Source organism: Pseudorca crassidens, chromosome X, assembly GCF_039906515.1.
Source record: "Pseudorca crassidens isolate mPseCra1 chromosome X, mPseCra1.hap1, whole genome shotgun sequence".
Taxonomy (NCBI): domain Eukaryota; kingdom Metazoa; phylum Chordata; class Mammalia; order Artiodactyla; family Delphinidae; genus Pseudorca; species Pseudorca crassidens.
In genome coordinates, this window is record NC_090317.1 from 45,220,348 (window position 1) to 45,236,213 (window position 15,866).

A 15,866-nucleotide genomic window follows, 5' to 3' on the forward strand; every position below is an offset into this window, starting at 1 on the left:
GATTGGTTGGGTCACAGCTCAATGGCGCGAGGCGGCGCGCGCGCCCACGCTGACGCAAACGCAATTCCTCAGAGCCGCCGGCCACACCCGCCAGGCCCGGGTACGCCCGGCTAGCGGGCAGTTGCTGCTGAAATCAGCCGATTGGCTGATGTTCCCACTGTTCTAATATTGTTCCCATTCGTCACTGTGCCTAAAACGGAACAATTAGTATCTCGGTTCTTGAGTTTAACAAGACCAATTACAGTGATCCATTTGCTCAGATTGACCCCAAATGTCGGGCTTTGAATCTGTAGGAAAATATGAAACTGCAAACTTCTCAATTAAAGCTGCTTCTCCCATGTTGGGCAAGAGAATTAGGTTAAAGGGTCTGACACCTCTGAAGCTGTCGCTAGGAGGTGGGAGGAAAGGACGGCGGCTGAATTTGCCCTCCTTTTACCGAGGATGGGCACGCATACCTTCTAGAGTATGCTGGAAACGTATATCCTGAGCCAGATGTGGCATCTTGTAGGTAGCCGGCCAGTCAACAAGTAAAGATTCCTAACTTTGAGGAATCGATGGACCTTAAAGAAACTGGCTAAAACAGCAGCAAGGGCTTAGTCTGAGACCTGAACTTAGTCCCTAGTTTAGTCTCTTACTAGAGTAGGAACTGGAGAAGAAAGATAAAAATTTAATGACTCTCACTGATTTTTTGAGGCGAAAATATACCCATAAACTATAGGCAAAAGTGTGGGAGGGGGCTTCCCTGGTGGCGCAGTGGTTGAGAATCCTGCCAATGCAGGGGACGTAGCTTCGTGCCCCGGTCCGGGAAGATCCCACATGCCGCGGAGCGGCTGGGCCCGTGAGCCACGACAGCTGAGCCTGCGCGTCCGGAGCCTGTGCTCCGCAACGGGAGAGGCCACAACAGTGAGAGGCCCGCGTACCGCAAAAAAAATAAATAAATAAAAATAGAAGTGTGGGAGGAAACTTCGCAATCTTGGGGAGAGATGAAGAATCAGACTAAGTTGATGTATTTGGGAAAGACTACAGCAAAAAATGATTATTTACCACATCTTACATTGTTTTCAAAGTACTTTCAAGAAATCATATTTAATCATGTATGAGAACTGAGTGTTCAATATTTACTATGATAGCTGATCTTCCTATCTAGTAAAACTGAAAATTTCTCGAGTCATTTTTTAATAATCATTTCATACTCAAATGTAAATTGGAAAGAATTTTAAGCCTTCAATCCTCTTATTTTTGTAAATGAAATTGGGGCCCTGAGTAGTAAAATAACTTGCCTAATGTGACAAGTCTGTGGCACTGGAATTTATGCCAGTTTGTGGATGCATATATAGTGAGACACTGGTTCATCTTTACTTAATATACCTGCAATTATTTCTGAAATCATTCTTCTACCTTCCCTTGGCATCACCTAATAAAGCAGAACTCCCCAAACCTGGGAATTGTATTGAGATCTAATTTTGTGGCTTTCTGTCTTATGTGCTGACATCACAGAAGTGTGAGGAAACTTAAATGAGATTGGAAAGTTAGTAACCTCATTAGTATATTAAGTTATTGTACTCCCCCTTCTCTTTATTCTCCTCCCTCATCCACTCAAAAATAAGACAACCTGAATCCCATGACATGACCCTTTCTTTCCAGATTTTCATTATTTGTCCAGACCATTTCCTCCAAACTTCAAAAATTTTTATTTTGAAAGAATGAGAGAAATAAGACAGAGAGGTATCAATCAACAAGAACAATGATATCGAAGAAAATACAATAATTTGTACTCCCCCCACACACAACACTCCCACCCCTTTCCCTATCCCTGGCACAATAATATTAAAACCATCAAAGTACATCTAACAAGGAGAAGCAGCAGTACGTAATGAAGAAAGCAAATTTTCATACTGCTCAATCCAACTAACCTATATCAAATGTCCTTCCCCCAGCTAAACTCAACTCACTGGAATGATAAAGAGGTGTAGAGGAGACAGCTGTGGGGGTAACTTGGATCTCTGCTTACACTAGCAAAGCTTAGTGAAAATTCAATAGGAATAGTGAATCTGTTTGGCAGAGAAACACTGGATACGGCTCCTCTGTCAAATTTCAGATGATTTAAGAGAACAGCTAGTTTGAGATTCACAGACTTCTAACGGGACTAATCCTTGCTCCCTCAACCACAACAGTGGAGCAGCTGCCAAATCCTGGTTAGCTGCTGAGAATAGTGGAAGTGAGGCAGCGTTTGGCTTAAGAAAATCCAAAAAAGATGTCCGATATAAAGTTTACTGTTTCAGTTTCCAAGTGTGAGTAAAGGAGCTTAGTAGGTTGGGCTCCGACAAAGGCAAGGTGAAACTTCTAATTTTATCACTTGAAGAATTAGATTATCTATTGACTGCACATTTCCCTTATTTTAATTAAACTCAGTATGGAGTATTTACAATTTAAACAACTGTTAAAGTAGAAGTTAATTCATTTTACATGTAACTCAGTGTCTCAAATTGAAGGAAATTTTTCCTAAAGTGGTAGGTTTAAGTTTTCAGCTTAATCTAGTGAGGGATTCCTCCATCCCATGGGAATACATAGTTTGTTTTATACCAAGAAGTAAGTAGCGTTCTCTTTATAGGAGATTTATTTTATTCTGCCTTCACTAGAATCAGTCGATAAAGGGAAGATACCTATGCAGGATTAGTTCAAGATCAGAGCCTTCTCCTTCGCACGTGTGTGCAAACACGCAAACACACACACACAGTAAGTAACATTTTCCCACACTTAATCTCACAGTCACATGCTTGCTGGAGTCCATCTCACAAATACACTTCAATAGTTAGCCATATACATGTACATGCAGCAAGATGTGAGAGTTGCCCCAGAGTGATTAAAGGTGGTGCACATACATCTATGTGGGGAGGTCATTTTAGGGTATAGGTGTACACAAGCCAATAGGGCCATTAATTTGTAGGTTATATTTGTCCCTTTTCCCCCAAGATAAATAAATCAAATGAAAAACACACACTGACATCTTCCTGGGTGTCATGGAGGCAACTGCCTGGAAGGTCCACTTTTTTGCACTTCCGCTTTCCTACGACAATTTCATTTTGCCCTGAGGGGCCTTCTCATATAAGGACGGCTGCTCCTCGGTATTTCCCGCATTGCCGGTACTCCCCGCATTCCCTGGCAGCGAGGATTTCTTCTCAGAGGACCGGTCTTCGGGCTTTCGGGCAATCAGTAGGCGGCAGGTGAGCAGGATGCCGAACACCAGGGCATGGGCGTAGCGTTTGAGAGGATCACCGACTAGCTGGTGGAAGAAGAGCACAGCCAACACCAGCAAAAGTAGGAAGAAGTTGGCCACATCTTTGGGACGCCCAGGCACAAGGGTCATGACAATGCCACAGGCCACCTCAAGAGCACCAATGCTTTTGCGGAGGAGAATGGAATTGATCCCCATTTTCTTCAGCAGAGGGAGGGCTCGGACATAGCTCTTGTAAGCACGTTTCTAGAGTGGAATACCATAAGGAAATCGCTGCATTAACCATGGTTTTAACATTAGAATGAAGAAAACACAAGCAAGGTCCTTCTTCCCCACCATTCCCTTTCCACACCAGCGAAGCGTGTCATATTCTTTTTTTACTGTGCCCCCTAAATAAAAGCCTTGTAATTAAGGAAAAAAGCAAGCAATCTGTTGAGATCCCTGTGATTTAAACCTTAGTAACAGCACCAAAGGTAAGAGAATTTGGCTTCATAGTTTAAAAAAAAATTTTTGGGGGGGGGGCACACACCATGTGGGCGGGATGCGGGATCTTAGTTCCCCAGTCAGGAATCAAACCCATGCCCCCTGCAGTGGAAGCACCTTTTATTAAAAAATTTTTTTTCTGATCATAAATCATAAACAACATTAAGAATTTAAAAGAAAATTCACTGGGCCCATAAAAACTGGTACCGATTAGCCATATCCACATTTTCTAGTGCCTACCTTGTCCAAACCCAGATGCATATGAATACCAACAAAAATGAGACAAGGCGGTAAAGCCTCACTAATTTGGACTTCCCTAATTTGGAATCTGTGTTAATTCAAAAAAGAGCTGAGTTGGAGTTTACATTTGTGGAATCTGTAAAAATAAAAAAAGTGTGTGCTAAGCAAACAGAAAAATTTAAATGTATGCAAATGTTAGCCCCTTATATATCTTTAAAATATGGTAAGACAAAAATCGTTCTTATGATCATTGAGATAAATCCCTAGGATTTTACAAGACACTACTTTGATTAGCCTGGTTCAAGTTCATTAATTTTAATTCAATAAACATTTATTGAATACCTATTATGGATTATGTGATGGAGATATAGAGATGAATATGATAGGGTCAAGAAGCTCTCAGTGTAGTGGGGGGAAACAGATGCATAAACAACATTATAAAGCAGCACGGTTAGTGGTATATAATAGAGTACTGTATAAGGTCTAATTGTAGCCCAAAGGCAGATATCATGGAACAGAGAAGGGAGGCACTGGATATACTACAAAGTAATAGAATTATACTGACCTTAGAGTAATAGATAATCATATTTTTCACTATTCAGATTGACCCAATCCTCATTTTGTAGTAAATTGATGAGATTTTATCAAGTGTCTTTCTGGTTTTGCCCACTACTTTGTTTTCATGAAGTATCCGTTAATTCATTCAATATTTATTAAGTGCCTCCTGTGCTAGGCATTGTACTCGGTACTCCGGACACAGACATCAATCATTCAAAAGCCCTGCCTTCCTGAAGTTTGAGTTTATGAGAAGAAAAGCTATGGAAGTACATAAGTGCAATAAAGTGTTATGGGTGCTGAAATAAACTATGTAGTAGGTACAGTGGAGGCACACCAGAGTGGTCAAATCTCCCTAGATGGGGACTGAGAAAAGCTAGAGTGGAATCTTAAAAGAAGAGCGGATGTTTGCAAGATCAATAAAGGAAGGGCATCGAGGGCAGAGGAAGCTGGATGAGCAAAGGCCCTGAAGCACAAAATAGACTGGTGTGTTTCGAACACTGCCCCAGCTCAGCATAGGTTGGGGGAGGAAGGGGGAAAGGGTGAGACATGAGACAGAGAAGACAGATATGAATCAGATCATGGACTGTTACGTTGTGGAGCTGGACTTTATCCTATAAGCCAGGGGAACAACATAATTTGCTTTTAAGGAAGGTCCCTCTGGAAGTAGCATGGAGGATGGATTGGAAGGGGTATGCTTGGAAGCCAGGAGATCAGGTGAGAGAACTGGACTAGAGTAATGACAGTAAGGATAAAGGGAAGGGGAGAGACTCAAGGATACTTTGAATGCACAATCAACAGGAATTGATGTCTCATTGGATGTGGACACTGAGGGAAACGGAGAAGTCAAGAATGCATCCAGAAGAAGAGGGGGATGGGGCAGGAAGGAATGAGGAACTCAATTTGGAGTTTTTTAGTTGAAGTATCTCTAAGACACCTAAGTGGAGATTTCTAGTAGGCAGCTCAATAATAGAGGGTAAAGATACAGAATTGACAGTTATCAGTATGCCCAGGTAGAATGTATACAGTGGGAAAATGTGTGACAGACATTTAAAAAATGGGAGGAGGAAGAGAATCCACAAAATAAACAGAAGCAAGTGTGGTCAGAAAAGTAGGAGGAAAACCAGGAGAGATGGGGTCATAGGGGCCAAAAATTTTAAGAAGAGAATAGTCAAAAGCACCAGATGCAAGACAAGTATTACAAGAATCAGGCAGAAAGCCAACTTGACCTGTCAGTAGCATCTGGTGCTTAGAATAGTGTTCACACACTCTAGTTTGGAACAAATGTTAAGTCATTTCTCTAGTGAATGCACCTTTATTTCATGGATTAATTATCATGAGTAGCACAAGATAGTCCTTTATGAGTACTGTTTCAAGACCAGTGGTTTAGTAAAAAATAGAATGGATTTGGATTCAAACAGGCTTGGCTTCAAATCCGATATCTGTCATTTTCTAGTTGGTGTCCCTGGGCAAATTATTTGCCCTCTCTGAGCCTCATTTTCCTGAGCAGGGCTGGGACTAAGATAAAGTAAGCCTATGTCCCCTGAGTGTAAAATTTAAGAAGGCACCAAAACACTCATTGATTAAGGTAAATAATATCCACAACAAATAAAATATCACAACTTTAAATAGAGGCAGGATCTGATTCTGCACTTGCACAACACTGCCTCACACCTCTTCCGAATCCTAGCCCTGTCAGATCCTGTCTTTATTTACCTTTATTCACCTCTAGTCCCTAACCTGTTCCTGAGCATATAGTGAAACACAAAGTATCAGTCGTTCTTCCTCCCTCTTCCCATTTTAGGTTAAATCAGGGATTTTCAGAGAGAAATTAGGAGAGAGGTTGACCAGTAGGCAGAGTAAAACCCTGGGCTGAACTGAGCTAGACCCATGTGGAGCAGAGCTGAGCCGAGGATTAGGGCATCTGGCAGTTTCCTCTCACTATTAACCTAGATGTCACCTGCCCACTCTCTCTCCCTCAACACTCTGGTGATGGTAGCAGGGGGGCATAAGGGAAAGAAATCTAGACCCAAGAGTTTTCCTTAACACTTTTAAGCTAGGACCTTTTAAAATTAGCAACACAAAGCTCCCCAAGAGGCAGTTCCTAAATCCTAAGTGTAACCTTCTGACATAATGAACACAGGAAGCAGGATGAGCTTCTTACAGCCAGTGCACAGCCAAGATTTCCAGATGCTGACTGAATGGCTTCTGGAAACATTCCTTTTTTGCCTAGGGCTAACCACCCATCATTTAGGAATATATTTTTATCTATACTATAGTGAAATCTGTAGGCCAAATTTCAGGTCTCTAAATCAAGTTCCTATGACTTCAGTGATCATTGTTCTCTGCATTTGCTCTAACTACATATTACTTTTTCAGTTGTTTATCTAACCTCTTAAACTGCGGCTGTAGATATTTTTATGCAGCAGTTGCCTCTTTCCTTCTTTTCTCAAGAGGAAACTGCATGTGGATAAGCCATTTCATCAAATCTTTAGTTCAAAGCTGAGTAGGTACAGATAGCATCTATTCTCCACGACTCCAGACAGGGAATGTTTAACTTGTTAGAGATGGGACTAAGCTTGGATGAGGGTTTGACAGTCTAGGAAGCCGTTTATTCTTTCTCCTGTGGAGTAGGATAGAGACATCAAAAGTATCCTACTATTGCCAGCAGCAACAATACTTCGTCTGGGCCACCTCAATTCCAACAACAGAAGGGTCATGTGTCTTAAGTCTATAGTAATTAGATCTCTAACGACTTTAATTGTTCTGACAGTAAGAATAAAGGGAGTTGACTGAGTCACTCTCCCAAAAGGCTCTGGAAGCTCACTTTGTTATGTCTGTTTCTTTTTCATTGCCCAGACCCTGAAACCATAGTTTCCTTATAGAGGAAGGAAGCAGGAGACAGAAGGGTTTAGTCAAATGTTTCAAACCCCTTTAATCAAAGGCAGTCATCTAGCAATATCCTTGGGCTAAGACAAGCTAAATTCCAATTTTAGTTTTGCCCCTAAATTGCTTGCAGAAAATTACTAAGTATTTTATTACCTCAGTTTCCCCTTTTGTAAATTAAATGAGCATTTTGGAGATTTGGTCAAAGAATCATAACGTCATAGCATCAACCAAGGTCCACACACACATATTTTATCATTAATGAACCACACAATTAGAAATCCATATGTTTGCAAGCCACAGTAATTATTTTAATGATAATAGCAATGATTCAAGCAGGTCCGTTTTTATAGTATGAGACTATATGATTCAGACATGAGTCAAAAGCATATGGAGCCTTTCTTTAGTTATACCTTTTTTCTTTTTATCATTTATTCTTCACAACACCCCAGGGGCCATGATCTCATATTAATTACATTAAACTTGAGCAGCTCACAACTGGTTTACTTTAGTTCATTTATGCTAGTTAAGTAAAAGAAAAAAAATAGCTAATATACTGTATAATTCCATTTATATAAAGTTCAAAAACAGGTGAAACTAACTTATATTGTTGGAGTTGGGATTTACCCTTGGGGAGGTAGTAATCGGAAGGGGCCAGGAGGGAGGTTTCTAGGATGCTGGTCATGTTCTGCTTCTTGATATGGGTGCTGGTTACACAGGGGGATTCTGAAAATTCCTCAAGCTGTATACACTTAGGTGCACATTTCAGTATGTATGTTATACTTCAATACAATTTACAGGGAAAAAAACTATATGAAAGCAAAAGAGGACACTGACAAAAATATATTTTGGCTAAAAATCTCAGCCTGGTTGATACCTTAGATCATAAAGGCTACATAAGTGCTGCAAAATTTACTGTTTCAAGTATGATTTTCCTGAATCTCTGTAGGAAAAATAGCCATATGTGAATCATAGATCATTTCTTAAATGCAATAATAAACCATCACATGTTTAATTGCCAAATATCCATGTGAATGAAAAACACCTTTTAAGCAGTTCTACCTTCCACTGTCATATAATGCCCACCTAAAAAGGAAGCTGGCAAACCTGGTCCTACTAACAAAAGTGGATCCCTCCCAGATTGCATCTAAGGGGAGAAGGGTCTGACTTCCACTGTCAGTCAAAAGTCGCTCTGAAACAAGCACAGCTGTTGGCCATTGAGAGGCTATAAGCTCCCTGGCACAAATGTCAATGTAGTTTAGCTTAGGATGGCTAGCTGTGTGAACTACGCAAAGTCATTTCACATCTCAGGGTCAGTTGCCTCTCTGAGGGAATAAACGTACTGTAACACCTCAGAGAACAGTCTAAGCATCAGTAAATTACTATCTTATTATTATTATCTTAGTATTATTACCTTATCATTCCAACTATTATGTAGTTGGAAAGCAATTAATAGTGTGATTGGAAGTATAAAAGATCGCCTATGGACATTAAATAAACTGCCCAAACCTATCTGGAGTATTTTCCTAGGGCTACACAAACCCTGGGGAAATACCAGAGGGCATTTAACTATAAATAAGCAAATCATCCAAATCAACAACAAACCTTCCCTATAAGGGGATGCAAACAAGTGGCAGAGACCTGCCCTGTCAGAGACTTGCCCTCTCTTCCTCATGGTCAAAATCCTTTAGCTTCAATGTGACAGGATTTGTGGTGTTTTCTTACTATTCCATTTGTGGCCCTTTGTGCTTACAGGATAGAACCACTGTCACAAAGAGCTGAATACCAAATTTAGAGCAAGTCAACCATTCATATGTTAAACTGCTTAGCAGCATTTGTAAGTGCTGTCTCACAATTTCAAGTGAATTAATGAAGGCATTTAGTCAGGGGAGTGGTCAGTCGTGTTGAATTCACGTGGGATTTAGAGTACTCTATAATGACACTTGCTAAATTGGGAGGAGGTATGGAGTGACACATACCAAACAGGCTATTCAAGAGAGGCATCCGGAAATTCTGCATGGGATCCACTGTGTATTACCCAGCAGCAAGTGTGGAGTTTTCTATATTAGCTGACTGCATAGAGGTCTGTTCACCATGGCATAAGGAAATAGCATCTTGCTCTTTTACATGCCTGATTTCAATCCCTTAAACTGGCCATTTGAATTAGTCAGGAAACCACTGAGTAAAATAGAATCAATTATCATCACCTCAACCCAGAGCATTTCTTGAACACCTACCATATTCATACACTGTACTAGATGCTTCCATATGTAATCTCAGTTAATATTTACAACAAATTCCTGTGGTAGGTTGTTATCCTCATTTTACAGATGAGGAAACTGAGACAGACACTAAGAGTGTCAGGTCTTGAACCCAAACCTACATGACTCAAAGTCTGTACTCCTTCCACTAACCTTTCCTGACTTCCCCAGTAGAGACAGGAAAGAAATTCATAGTCATTTGTTTGTCTGGTTTTTAGCAGTGATTTTCTATGCAGGGGATAATACCTAAGCATAACACTAATGGCTTTAGAACAAGAAAAAATAGTTGACAGAAAAGCAAAAAAAAAAAAAACAACTCTAAATTTGAAAAATTGGTTTCGAAGTAAAAATGAAACCCCAAAATATGGGATTGGGGCAGTTAAACTGGTACCAAAAAAGGAGAAAAAATGTGCCAGATATTTTCAAGAATCGGTTGTAAGTTCTGACATCCAAAAAAGCAGTTGTAACCATAATGACTCCTCTACTGGGAATACTGAGTCACAGACTTGGTTTCTAATCTCTGCTCCAACAGCAGCTTACCCTAGGATCTTGGATAAGTCATTAAACTTGCTCTGTTTCAGTTTATCCATCAGTAAAATAAGCATAACTTTAAAAAATAAATCTACCTCACAGAGATGTTTTAAAGAATAAACAACAAGAGCAACAACAACACCTTGAGATTTTATACAAAAAGCCACTGCAGTCAATACATGACTAACTCCATCAATGCAAAGGAATCACTCCTAAATGCAAAACAGAAAATCCCAGAGAGTCATCCCAGCTGATCTCTGGTTGGGCAAGAAATGGCTTCTGAACTGCATCATCAAGAGCCAACCAGAGAAATCTGAAGGGTGGTGACAAGCCAAGACAATGCTACAATGACTCATTCATTCACCCAGCCACTCAACAAATATAAACTGAGCAACTTCTGTGTACTAGAACTGAATCGTCCCCACTCCCTATGGATTCAACAATAAAGCTGGGCCGGCCCAGGCACTATGCAGTGGGCCCTATGCCAGAAAGCCATCTCTAGCCTGGGGCCCAATGCTCAATGCAGGAGGGGACCCTGGAAAACGGGCGGTCTGAAAATCCTCCTCAAGCTTCATGCTACTGTGAAGTTTACCTCCCAGCTAGATATAGTTCTTCCATTGCCTCCAGATGCCCCTGAGCACAGAAGCACGGAATTGTGCATACATACACACACACAATGGTTCTGTACTGCTGTATTAGATTATACCTATTTAAATATGTTCCTTTGTATGATATGGAATCGTCATATATTTCTTCTGCCTTTCATTGAACTGTAATAGACAGCTCCACGCCCTAGGAAGAAACCTACTGAAAACCCATTTGTGGCTGGTCCTCCTCATGAGCTCCTGCCAAGCTGATAGGAAGCTTCCCGGTGACTCCATCTTAGTTGGATTGCCTGCAAAACCTAACACTGTACTTAGGGTGCAGCTTGGGAGGCCTCTAAAGCAGCTGAGCAGGATATAGGGAGACAGGGAGTATACTGAAGAGGGGTACTATGTCCCTAAGGCAAGGGAAAGCTTAAATATACCCAAGGCACACACACATAAACATATAAATGTATGCATATATGAAAAGGAAAGAAAAGCAAGAGCATATGCATTTATTTATAATCTAACGCCAAACTACTGCTGCCAAGACAAAAATATAGTGGCAATTCCCCTCCACCTTTTCCCTCTGCCTTTGGTGGCTTCTGCTACCCCACTTCCCCTCCCCTCCCCAATGCAGGCTGCCTTGGATACTCATTTTGACCTGATTTCAATTCCATCTGGTCAAATGTTCTGGGAGGAGGGAAAGGGGGAAGGAGAAACACATTAGGATTTGCAACTGGGGCTAGACCTTGGCCCCTGAGTCCCAGCCACCCTCCCCGACGCCAAGGTGATCCTGTGGTGAGAGAGACATGGGAAACACCAGCTCAAACCCTGAGACAGAAGCCAGAGCTGCCTGCAAACATTTCTGAGCGTCTACAATTTGCCAGACTCCATCCACTTGCAGCTCACGTTGAGGGGCTCTGGAAGGCTCCGCAGTGAGCTCCAGGAGAGCTATTTATTCCTGTCAACTGTCAATGTGTGGAGCTATTCCTCCTTGCGTTAGCCCTAATGGGGAATCCCTCTTGTCTTTCTTCTCTCTCCCTCCTGTTCCTCCCCTAAGCTCTTTTCCTTCTTGACCTTGAGAACCCATTAATGGGCTCCCTCCCATTACTGGCAGCCTGGCAAAAGCAATGAGAAGCAGGTTCTCTTCAGCTGGGGCGGGGAAATGAAGAGGCAAAGTGACAGGGGGAGAAGCGAGAGCGGAAGTGCTGGAAACATCCCCTGCCATCACCTCGTACTCCACAGCATAGGAACAAGTCCTCTTCACACCCAACTGTGGAGAGCAGCCCAGCCCCCAGGTTGCAGAGGAGATGTTTTGGCCATTCACCTTCAGATGATTCTAACTCTGCGGAGGGGAAAACCTGCAGAGGGCCTGGCCCTGGGCATCCACGGGAGACAAGGTGGGGATTAAGGACTATTTTGCAGGAGAGGAAAAGCAGACTTTACAGATTTTGCAGATTAGCCCATATACAAAACAAAATAAAACAAAATATCCAGCTCTCCCTTGAGAGAAGGGGAAGAAGCAGGCTCTCGGTGACCTTTATTTGGGTCAAGTCGGCTTTGTCTCAAGGATATAGACACACACCCAGGCAGCTAGGGGAACACCATCGGCTCTCCGCCAGGGATGAGGAATACCTTCCCCGCCCCTAAAAATTGCTTGTTTCAGTAGCCCATTCGCCCTCAGCTCTTTCCTCCTTGCCTTTTGTTCTTCCCCAAGATAAATAAACTCTCCAGCTTGCTAAACTCTTAGCTCCAAGGGAAGGAATCAGACTTGCAGATTGGCTGCCGGGACTTTGGGTGTGCTGGAAGGAGGGGAGGACTCCTGCCAATGACAGGTGTTACGCAGGTCTCAGCCCTCCGGTTTACTTGGGGGTGGGGGTACTCACTGGGCAACCCCTCCCCCAACTGGCATTCAGTGGCTCCAAAACAGTTGCTCCCGGCATAGCCTGCAAATGAAATCGCTCTCATCCAGCTGCTCCTTCCCAGCTGCAAAGTTGTTGGGGAGAAGGGAGGGTCAGGGGTGGGGGTAGGGGTGAAAGGGCTGGGACCATGGACCGGGAAGGAAAGAAGGGGAGAGGTACTCGCCATCCCTTGGGGGTGCGCTCCTCATCACCCGTTTGCTTCACTTACCATCTCACTGTAGGCATCCTTGCTGAGCCTGGGGGTCAACTTGATAGTCCCCATGAAAACAAAGAAGAGTCCCAGGGCCACTGAGAGTGCCACGACGGTTACGGTTCTAGGGGATGCCATGGGGTCACCAAGGCAGGTCCCGACTAACACTGCTGCTTTGCGCACCCTGTCTAAGGCGCAGGCACTTAGCACAGAGAGAGCTAGAGGGACGCTGCGGAGGCAGAAGGCAGCTAGAATGACAAAGGGAGAGGAGGGAGCTCGAGGGAAAAATTGAGAGACCGAGATTCAACCTCTCTCACTACAACAATCGCTGGGTCCTAATGCCCTACGCTTGCTCCACACTGGCCAAAAGCACAGTCTCGATATTAAATGAAGTCCTAAACTGAGGTGGAAACTTCAAGTCTTAAATGGGGGAAAAGGTAGGTTACGCTTCGAGTTCAGTCCCTGGACTGCCTCTGCAATGAGGAATTAAGGAAGACCGTTCTATCACTTCGCACCAGGAGTGCTTTTTATCTGTATAGTCCTTTAATTATTCACCCCCCTTTTCCAACCTCCCCCCTTCTCTCTCCTTTTCCTTTCCCTCAGTCAAAACATTAGTCCTCAGAGTTGGTGGTTTCTGCAGTTGGTAACACTCGAGGATAAATCTGCAAAGTTGTCCAGCTTGATTGCTGCCAAAGAAGGCTTTATCTTCCTCTTCCTCCAAAACCTTTCATGGCTCCCATTGCCCAGTGGTTAACTCCAGAATTTTAAATTTGGCATTTAAGGGCCTCCACATTTTGACCTCTGCCTCTCTTCAGAGGTTTATCTTCCAGTAATTCCCACTGCCACCCCTCATCTCCTATCCACTCATGGTCCCATCCAACCTGAGATTTCCTACCTCCCCTACATTCCCTTTCCCTGCTCTATCACTCTTCATTAGCATTCAGCCTTTTTTTCAATGTCACCTCCTTTGCCTTCCCTGATCCACTGCTAGCTGGATATGATTTCTCCCTCCTCTGATTTCCTGTGATAGTAACCAATATTTATTGACCATTTACTAAGTGCTAGACACTGCCCTTGACTTGTATTAACTAATTTCATCTTAACAGCAACACTGTGAGCTAGATATGAGTTCCTATTTTATGGATGGGACACTGAGGCACAGGGAAGTTAAGTAACTTGCCCAAGAGTATATATGCTAGTAAGTGGAGACACAGAATTCAAACCTGGGCAGTCATTTCCAGAGCCCAGGTTCTTATCCATTGCTTTACTGCCTCTCTGTATAATATTTTGCATCGTAAATAGGGCACTTACCTGATACTGCCGAGCACTGTAATTACACAGTGTGCGCGTGCACACACACACACACCTTTTTAAGAGGCAATATTCATTAAGAAAGAGAGAACAGTCTGGCATCAGACCCTGAAGGTCCAGGGTTTCAATCCCAGCTCTACCACTAACTCTGTGAACTTGGATAAGTCATTTATCTGAGCCTCCATTTCTACATTTATAAAATGTGAATGAGGGCTTCCCTGGTGGCGCAGTGGTGGAGAGTCCGCCTGCCCTGCCGATGCAGGGGACGCGGGTTCGTGCCCCGGTCCGGGAGGATCCCACGTGCCGCGGAGCGGCTGGGCCCGTGGGCCATGGCCGCTGGGCCTGCGCGTCCAGAGCCTGTGCTCCGCGACGGGAGAGGCCGCGGCAGTGAGAGGCCCGCGTACCGCAAAAAAAAAAAAAATGTGAATGAAAATTCTGCCTCAAAGGTTTGTTGTTAAGAATTCCATGTTCGTAAATTGCCTAGCACAGTGTCTAACATAATGATACCTCAATGGATGTGGTTCTCTTTTTGCTTCTTCCGCCTTCCTAATCAACTCCACAACTAGTTTAGATTATAAGCATTTAAAGGGGAGGAACAACTTCTGTATATCCCCTACAGTACCTAGAACAACCCCTGTTGTGCACCAGATCCTAATATATCTTGATTGGGAAAAATTTGATGAATTAAATGCAAATATCCTGGGGAGTGGTAACACTTTAAGATTTAGCAATCATTTATATCTTATAGTGGAAGCATTTCAGACTCTTTTCTTATTATGATTCGACCTATAAATTAGTGAGTGACTACAACGTGCATACAAGTGAATTAGGCACTGTAGGGAATACACAGATAAATGAGGCATAGACCCTGCTCCCAATGGGCTTGTTGCATAGTAGAGAGTAGGATTTGTTAGAGAGGAGAAAATTTCTTCATACATAAAAGAAAGACTGGAAAGAATAAACCAAAATGAAATGTTTGTCTTTATAATTTGTTTTCCAAATGTCCTACATTGAATATGGCAGTAAAATGAGTACTTAGGGAAGCACATTCACATACTTAAGCAAATGATCAAAATATATATATGCTATTTTCCTTTCAAATTACATGATAATGGGAATAACTCTACTAATTATAAAAATGTATAAAGTACTGAATAATAAATATTACAAGGAAAAAATAACTCTATCCCAGTGTGCAGAGATAAACATTCTTAATATTTTGATGGGTCAATATTTTAATTGACCTTTTTCTTAAATACCTATGTACAAAATATATATAAATTATTTTTCAAAATTTAATCTTACTATAGAGTCAGTTTTATGCCCTGCTTTTTTTTCCGTTGTTAGCAATTTTTCTGTATCATTAGACTGTCTTCAAAAACACAGTCTTTTAAAAATGATTGTATAATGCCCCAGCATCATTTGAATATACTATAATTCATTTAACTATTCTCCTATTGCTAGATATTGATGTTGTTTCCATGGTTTTTCCTTCTGCATATCCTTGTATATCAGTTTTTTCTGAATTCCTGAATTTTTCCTTAAGATAAATTCCTAGAAGGTGAATAGGTCAAAATTATGAATTTTTCATATATACATATGCATATGTATACAAATTTAATAACAGCTAACATTTACTCATCACTTAGAGGATGCCAAATACTA

The 15,866-nt window shown here is 42.1% G+C and overlaps 2 protein-coding genes across 2 annotated transcripts in view; both read right to left on the bottom strand.

Moving 5' to 3' along the window:
• Positions 1-13,032, bottom strand: part of CENPI (centromere protein I) — a 61,262-nt gene extending 48,230 nt beyond the window's left edge. Inside the window, exon 1 of the mRNA XM_067724221.1 lies at positions 12,909-13,032. The gene's annotated coding sequence lies outside the window, so the exon portion shown is untranslated. The remainder of the gene's footprint in view (positions 1-12,908) is intronic.
• Positions 1,668-13,177, bottom strand: TMEM35A (transmembrane protein 35A). Its single transcript, XM_067724224.1, has 2 exons — positions 12,909-13,177; positions 1,668-3,481 (listed from the first exon to the last, which is right to left on the bottom strand). Exons 1-2 carry the CDS (start codon positions 13,026-13,028, stop codon positions 3,068-3,070), a joined length of 534 nt encoding a protein of 177 aa, XP_067580325.1. The 5' UTR covers positions 13,029-13,177; the 3' UTR covers positions 1,668-3,067.
• Between the last annotated feature and the right edge of the window lie 2,689 nt (positions 13,178-15,866).

What these genes read in the sequence shown, in the direction of transcription:
- TMEM35A (XM_067724224.1), bottom strand. Translation starts at nt 13,028, where the DNA reads ATGGCATCCCCTAGAACCGTAACCGTCGTGGCACTCTCAGTGGCCCTG. An exon ending in AGGATGCCTACAGTGAGATG is followed by an intron (nt 3,482 to 12,908) that starts GTAAGTGAAGCA and finishes ATTCCACTCTAG; the next exon opens with AAACGTGCTTACAAGAGCTA.